At 33.8% G+C, this 8501-nt stretch overlaps 1 protein-coding gene across 1 annotated transcript; it reads right to left on the reverse strand.

Moving 5' to 3' along the window:
- Nucleotides 1-4715: 4715 nt before the first annotated feature.
- On the reverse strand, nt 4716-8203 carry LOC104211702 (peroxidase N). Its single transcript, XM_009760797.2, has 4 exons — nt 7932-8203; nt 6883-7071; nt 6130-6295; nt 4716-5294 (listed from the first exon to the last, which is right to left on the reverse strand). The coding sequence occupies exons 1-4, from the start codon at nt 8145-8147 to the stop codon at nt 4867-4869; spliced, it is 999 nt and encodes a 332-aa protein (XP_009759099.1). The 5' UTR covers nt 8148-8203; the 3' UTR covers nt 4716-4866.
- Nucleotides 8204-8501: the final 298 nt, after the last annotated feature.

Here is an 8501-nt window from a genome sequence, read left to right on the forward strand (position 1 = left end):
TGTGCTTTCGGACAAAGAGGGGCAGCTGTGAGCACGTGATTTTTGCTTCGCGGAAACTACTCCAAAAGAAATCGAAAAAGTAAAACAAGTTACCTTCGGGTACAATTTTGAGAATTTGCGTGACATTTTGATAATTATTCTGTCCGTAAAGGCTCACCTTGTTATAGTTAAAAATACAAAAAATATATGTTGCATGCATTTAGGAATTAGTGGTACATTTAGGAATTAATTAACCATAATTTGGTTAAAAAGAAAATCACAAAAATATACGTGTGTATTCCTTGTCATTGTGTGATTTTGTTTTTGTGTTAATTATTATAGGTGTTAAATAATATGTGTATAATTTTATTTTTTGATTTTACAATTTATTTAGGATTTTTGTTTAATTTTTAGTAACTAAAGAAAGAAGGAAAAGGGGTGAAGTGTCAAGGAAAATAGGATTGGGCCGGGTGAAACCAAAATAAATTTAGGCCCAAAGTCACTAAAAAACTAGCCCAAGTCAGCCGGTCCAAGAGACCCGTCTCCCAGGCCATCGTCTCGAATCTTTGTTTGAAGGTTCGAGCAAAACCCCGATCTACACCAACCCACCCCAGATTCACACCGGTCACTACCCTGGCTTCACTCGTGACCAAACCAAGCTTGGTTTGGTCCGAATCTACCCACAAACCCTCAAGCCCCAAATCAGACCGTGTAAACCCTAGAACACAAGAACTTTGGGGATCCGGCCAGTTTAAACGGAGGGTTGGGGTCTAATGGACCTTAATCGAAGTGTTCTCGGTGGAGAACACCTCGATTAAAGTCCGTTCGACCTCAAATGGTCAAATCCAGTCAAAGCTTGGGTCGTTTGTTGTTGAGCTTCCAGAGTGAGTTTTTTTTTTTCTTTTCTGTTTTGTTTGAATGATGTTTGTGTTTGTTAACATGTTTAGTTAGTTTGTTGATTTTACTGATGTTTTCTTTCAATTTTCTCCATCTTCGTAAGACCTTTTTATTTGGTCGATTATTCTTCTGTCCATTGTTAAATGCGTGTAGTAGGATACATACTCGATTTGATCAATGTCGTCGAGTGTTTCATTCATGTTGTTCCCCTGTTTTTTGCCAAGCGGTCTGAAGCCATTTTGGGCCCTATTCGCGTTATTTGTTTATCGACTAATTGTTCTATGTTATAATTAGTGTAGTCGATTAGATAAACGTCGTCGATTAGTTGTACAGGGCTGAATGTTCAAATGTTCTGATTCTGATAAGCCTCACATGATTGATCGAACCACTGTAGTTTAGCTGATTGTTTGAAATTATCTGCGAATGGTTTGTAGCTGCAGTGCAATTAGAAATGGTTAGAAGTCAGTCTTGGGCAGGTGTTGAGTTTGAACTTCCATAAGTTCAAACATTAGGTTGCTGAAGCTTAGGTTAAAACAGTAATAACCAGGGGTTAAAAGGGGTAGTTTGGGGTTTGAAAAGATCAGAAAATGATTAGTTTAAGTTGGGCTGACAGTAGGGTACTGAAATATAATTAAACTAATACAATAGTGGGGAACAAAACTTGATAGCATGGGGTAATTGAATATTATAGTCTCCCCATACCTCCTAGGTACAAAAACACATGAGAGGGCTGTCAGGAGGATGTGCATTTCGATTAGTTTAAGGGGGTATGGGCAGAGGGGAAGGCAGCCTAGGGGCTTGCCATTTCTGGCCTATAAACAGGCTCATTTAGGACATTTTTGAGGAGGAAGGTCGAGAGGATTTATTCTGGAGGAAAAAGAAAAAAAAACTAGTTTTAAGGAGGGACTGATTTTGAGAGGAAAAACACTAAGATTTCAAAAGTTTTAAAAACTCTTAGCTGTTGGTTTTTCTGAACCTTCACAAGTCAGAAACAGGCTAAAAGTTGAACTGATTTCCCAGAGTTAAAAGAGTTAGTTTGAGGGATAAAAGAGGTCCCTTCTGCTGCATCCTCGAACCTCAAGACTGCAGTTGGTATTGTTTTTGTTGGGTCTTTTGAGTCTGTTGGTCTATCTCTTGTTGCAAACTCAAGTTTGGGTCATACTGTGGTGGTTTATATTGCTGTTTGGGTACTGGGGTCGCATGCTGGAAATTTCTGGTGCATTTAGTATTGCTGTATGGTGTTTTTCTGAAGCCACTGTTGGGTCTTAATCCATTGCTGGGCTATTTTGGTTGCTGCTGTGTTGTGCTGAATCTGCTGCTGTACTACTACTACTGCTGCTGACTTCTGTTCTACTGTATCTCTGTTCTTCTACCAGGTACATATTCCTATCCCAAAATGGTGTGGAGACTTGGTTCAAATGTATGAGTGATTTGGAAAATCAATAACAATGAATTGCCATCTGTTCAAAGGAATGTGTTGAAAGTTGTTGTAGCTTTAAATATTTGATTAGATATTCATGTTCATTTTGGGGCTGTATTGAATTACTAATTGACAAATGGTAGACTGTTAAACTCATTAGAAGTGTTTCTGGAAGCAATAAATGTAGAGTTAGCAGTTTATTTTGGTTGAGCTTGCGTTGATCATGTAATGCCTGCGCATCACTTAGCCATTGTTTTGGATTGTTTAAGCTTGGAGTCGTCTAGTTAAAATTTATACATAGCTAGTACTTTTAGTTTAGATTTAATTTCGTTTGTAAAAGAGAACCAGAAATAGTTGAAGTATCATTTTGAATTTAAAATCAGGTTTTATATTCAAGCTGAATCCATACTGAACTGCAGTAAGTCATGTCCGCATGTTGGTTCTTAACATATAAGTGTAATTGATTTTAGTTAATGGTTCAGATCGGAAATCTGTTTGGATTAGGCATATACAACTAGTTGGACTATTTTGTGTTACTTAATCCATGCGTATTAATGAGGATTGTGTGACTTGGGACAACTTTGGGCCCGATGTCTGTGGCTATTGAGAATTAAAACATGCACCAATAGCATGGTTTGGGCTCTTTGGGCCCAAGAATGAACGGATAGTGGTGATTCAAAGCTTAGCAGTAATGTAAACTCGGGTTTTTGAGTTAAGTAGCGGGTCCAAGCTAAAAGGTCCTTCCTTTTGTTTGAGCCCAGACTTGAACTTGAAGCCCAAGTTTTAATAGTAATCAATTAGGATCCTTTCTTTTCTTTAGAGAGAAAAATTAGAAAATATGGTTACTTCTAGGGTTATCCTTAAAATAAAATGGGACGAGCCTCGCCCAAAATAAAAAATGCAAATTTGCGGGGCCCCCAATAAAGGCTTAAAAATATTTAGAAAAATCGGGAAGGGTCATTCAGTGGATGTCACGACCCTCCCAAAAGATACGAACACGTTAGCCTCTTTAGATGCGACTCTAATAAAATTACCTTCTTAAACTCGGGTGTGCATTTCATGCGACCCAGATCAAATCCCAAAAAGTTGGATACAGTGTGCTTAGGATTGCGGGTGCATTTCATGTGACGCGATCCAAAAGCACGCTTTAAATGACGTTCACTTTCTCTTAAATAAATACACATTAAATAAAAGAGGTAAAGAGTTAAAACTGGCACATGAGCTCATAATTGTATAAAATCCGATAAACAAGCCGAATATGACAGTTGAGCGACCGTGCTAGAACCATGGAACTCGGGAATGCCTAACACCTTCTCTCGGGTTAACAGAATTCCTTGTCCGGATTTCTGGTTCGCGGACTGTAATACAGAGTCATTCTTTTCCTCGATTCGGGATTAAATTGGTGACTTGGGACACCCTAAAACTCCCAACTGGTGACTCTGAAATAAATAAACAAATCCTGTTTCGATTGTCCTTTAAATGGAAAAACTCCTTCACCCCTCGCGGGGACGTAAAAAGGAGGTGTGACAGAAATTACCGACCAACTTTGGTCGGTCAATTAAATTAAAAAAAAAAGAATTACTAAAAAAAGTTGTTTTATAACGCTACTAATATATCTTGAAAATTAAAGTTAAGAAAAAATTAAATATATGAATATATTATAAAATTAATAAAGAAAATAATATTAAGTCATTTTATTTATAAGTAAAATAAATAGTTAAAAATATATTATATAGTATATAATATAGAAGTTATTACATAAATATGAAGGTTTATATAATATTAAGGGCATAATAGACTTTTCAAGTAACGATGTGACTTTTGTGATAATTAGAGCAAAGTAAAATGATTTTTGTGTAACAAAAGAAAGAAAAGTAACTTTTGTGTAATGAATACAGAGTTAGAATGATTTTTACGTAACAAAAAAAAAATGACTTTTGGGTAACAAACCCAAAAATTCAATGACCATGAATAAAATTATCTCTGATTTGAAGTATGGGGTATGGTTCGTAAAATTGAAGAACTTGCTAGACGTTTGCTTCCAAAGTGAGTTTTAACTTTCTTTTCAAAATAAACTATTGAGCTAATAATTGTCATGCTAAAAATAAGGTTCATTACTGATGTTAATTAATGAATGTAGATGATATAAATGAGTGAGAAATAATAGGTAAATATTGGAAAAACCTTTCTCTTACAAGTTTGGGCCTATTTGTGATTTACATGAAGTTTTAGTTGAGATTTCTATATATTGTATTATGCATTCTTCTCATTCATAATGGAAAAGTCTCTATGCTTCTGTCCCGACAATTAGGCTTAACTAAACCTCATTATTAATACTTGCGTTATTTTTTTTTCTATTTGCTTTGCATGTAATTGTATACTACTAGTTAACCCACGATCTTTCGCAACAATACACATAAAAGAAGTTGAAAAAAATTATGAGTACAATTTTTTCACAAAGTAGATTATTATATTTTCCCCACAAGCAAGAAATCATAGTACAACTTATACTACGTACTAACTATTTTTTCTTAATCAAACCAACACTCAGTCTGATGGGGTGTTTACTACTAATTATTCGAATTAACGACCCTACAGTTCTTTCTGATTTCACCATCTGATCCAACCAGAGGGCTAATATTTCCCATCTTAATCATAGAATTAACAAAGTCACTAAAGAAAAACTTAGAGCTATTACTATAAGTTTCAACAAGTGTTTTAGTTGTTTGTATAGCATCATCACTAGAGAACAAGACTTGATCTGATTCAAGAAGGCCTCTTCCATTGATTAAATTCTTGAAATAATGATTGTCAAATAAGTCTGTGGAATTCCTATCAAGTGGAGCTGTGTTATTTCCATCACTTGTCAATGGACACAAATTTTGCAGTTCACTGACTAATGTTGTGTCTAAGGTTGGGTCTGGTGCACCTGTGCCACTGAAATTTCTTAATCTGTTGTCAAAGGTTGCACACTTTGCTAATCCAATTGTATGAGCACCTACATATATATTCAAACACTCAAAATGTTTAGTGGAAACCTTGCATAAAGTTTAATAAATGACCATCTACCATTATGTTTTATAAAAGGATTTAATTTATGTACACTGACAGTTTGTACATGTAAAGCTTTTAACTTGTCGTTAACATGTTGTTTATTTTATATTCTTAGTATAAATTTAGTTCCACTTATTGTGAGTAATTACGTGTATCTGTTATTATTATGAGTAGTTAACATGTTGTTTGTTATATTATCTAAGTATCAATCAAGTTCCACTTATTATGAGTAGTTATGTGTATATGTTAGATGACCTGATTGCCTAAAATTCTTTTACAATATATGTTATTATTATGGGTAGTTATGTTTTACAAGGATTTAATTTATGTACTATATATTATAAGTCACTTAAAACAGATAACTACAAGTTTCGTCTACGAAAATGGGATTAGTAAGTTAGAAAATAAGAATGGTTACATGCTACAAAAGGTTAGATACACTAATAATGTAAAAAATTAATTATTTACACTGTTAGTAAATTCTAAGTATATATCTAGCTCCACTTATTATGAGTAGCTACATGTATCTGTTAAATAACCTGATTGCTTAAAAATTCTTTTACACTATCAATTTATAGATCTATACATTATCAGGTTACTTAAGAAAATAATTATAAATCCATCTATAGAATTAGCAAGTCGGAAAAGGTTACATGCTATAAAAGGTTAGGTACACTAATAATGTAAAAATTAATTATTTACACTATTAGTACATATAAGTTAAGTCCATATAGATATATCTTAATATAAATACCAATAATTACCATATGTGTATTTACCTGATAGGCTCACAACATCAGTTACATTTAATCCAACAGCATCAAACTTAGAAATGATAGTATTGAGAGGATCAAATGGAGCTGGAAGTGCAGTATTTGATCCAGAAAAATTAGCAGCTAATCCATCTCTTCTCCCTAATAACACCTTCCAAAATGGCCCTCCACTCTGAACAAAAAAAAAAAAAATTGTCTTAGTTTCTTAAAATAATTAATGAAGTGGGCCAATATGTCCCCTATATTACCACCAAAGGATGTGATGCACTGGATAAGACTGCTTTTCCTTTAACTAGAGGTCTCCGATGGAAATCTTGGTAGGGAGCGATTCACCCCGAATGAGGCCCTACACAGCCCGAATATAGTCAGGGTTCAATACAAGTACTGAACATCGGGCGAAAAACAAAAAAAAAAACAAAAGACAAATGTCCCTTGTATTTCTTCATTTTGAAATGAACATATGGATATGAGTCAATCTAAAGATCACCTAAATATAATTATATGTAACCGTCTATAAAAGGTGTTATTATTAATCTGAAAAATAAGACAAATTTTGTTATAACATGTTAAAATATATTGACATATAAAAATTTAGTTTTTCTTGTATTAAAGAACGTTTGGATCTATATTGCTTGGACGCTCTAAAATTGCTACCGCATACGCGTAGTATTAAAAAATGCACTACTTTTGGGAAAACAGACACACAACCGATAATATTTTTGAGAGTCTGAGCAACATGATTAGGATTTAGGAGCTAACCAGTAGAACTGAATCTCTTGCAGCAATAGCTAAAATATCAGCACAAGAAACAACTCCACTGCATGCATTTTCGACAGCAGTTTTAATATTGTCTATGACTTCAAAACCCCTTGCTGAGTTCAAGTTGGCTGGTGTGAACTTCTCACTTGTCGTACTATTTCCATCCAATAATAGTGATGCATCACAACCCTACAAATCCAATAAAATTTAAGTGATATATCATAATGATTTTTAACCTTTCTTTGTAAAGGTTAACCTAAAAATTCTGAACACTAAATTACAATATTAGACAAAGAAGATTAGGGACCCCCAATTAAAAACAAATAAGAGAACTTACAACCTGTGGCAGAGGTATGATTTTCCCTAAGGGAGTTCAAAAAAAAGTTAAATTTTTTAAAAAGTTGTGGTAAGTAAAAATTGAACCAGTAACCTCACAAAGATTTTAAACCCTATTGAGCTATGCTTTTGACCTGTATCAATAAGATATTTGCTTTATATATACGATATAATTTTCCGGCCAAGGGTTCGGAACCCTTCCGCCCCTGCTTACAACTAGCTAGAGGAACTAGTGCATGACAAACTAGCTAGAAGAACTAGTGTGTATGTGTGTGTCAATTTAGCCAAAAAATGTTACAAAACATTATTTATCACTTTAGAAAGTCAAAAAGCAGTAATTTTCTTGACAATTCAACTCTTACCAAAAAGGCCTATAGTCATTAATTACTCATTTAAGGAAGAAATAAGGATAACTTCGTAAAATATCCATTATGATTACTGCTATCAAATAATTTTTTTTAGTGAGCATGTCAATACTAAACCGACATATAAAAAGGACCGGCGATTGAGATAACAAAATAGTTTTTTAAGCCAATAATAACAAAAATGAAATAAAACCGGTTGGAAAGGCATTAGTGTGCATGCACACACAATATTATCCTATTTGGCATACTTTTAGGTCTTTTTTTTTTCAACTTAAAACTAAATAAGTAAAACTTATTTAGAAGTTTAACATGATGAGTAATTACTAAAAAAAAGTATTTAAAACTCACACTAACGAAGCAATCGTGGAAATGAAGACGAAGCAAAGAAGCAGCCATTCTCATTTCATTCTTGATAGCATTCTGAACTTCTTTACGAACAACCTTAAGGACATTTGGACATGTTTTGGAGTAGAAATCAGTTGTTAGCTGAGAATCCACAGCTATAAACAAGATCAAGAAAGTTAAAACTTGAAAATAAAAAAGAAAGTTGCAAGATTTCTTCATGGTTTACAATCAGTAACGACCGGATTTTTTATCTTAAGATGATGTGAATGCATGTTAACGAACTCGAACCCTAATTTATAATCATAATTAATAGATGACTAACAAATATAAAATACAATTTTGAGCTAAGTGGTGTGATGTATGGCGGCTCCATTTTAGGGTTTTTGTACCAAACTTAAAATCTACAACCATTTCCTATAATGCTAATCACTGTGGAAAGTTAGGAGATGAAGGTTTTAATATTGCATGGTTATGGTAATGGTAGCTTAGTACTTATCAGATTATATGTTCATGAATTTAGAGCTGTTTTGATAGCCTTAGAGGGTTATTAAATTTGATTATACCTAGTGCTTA

Source organism: Nicotiana sylvestris, chromosome 11 (assembly GCF_000393655.2).
Source record: "Nicotiana sylvestris chromosome 11, ASM39365v2, whole genome shotgun sequence".
NCBI classification, from domain to species: Eukaryota; Viridiplantae; Streptophyta; class Magnoliopsida; order Solanales; family Solanaceae; genus Nicotiana; species Nicotiana sylvestris.

Bases quoted from the DNA above. Each gene is read 5' to 3' on its own strand.
- LOC104211702 (XM_009760797.2), bottom strand. From the start codon at position 8,147: ATGAAGAAATCTTGCAACTTTCTTTTTTATTTTCAAGTTTTAACTTTC. The intron at 7,072-7,931 runs GTGAGTTTTAAA...TTGGATTTGTAG, and splicing joins TCCACGATTGCTTCGTTAGT to GGTTGTGATGCATCACTATT. The intron at 5,295-6,129 runs GTAAATACACAT...ATATATATGTAG, and splicing joins TGATGTTGTGAGCCTATCAG to GTGCTCATACAATTGGATTA.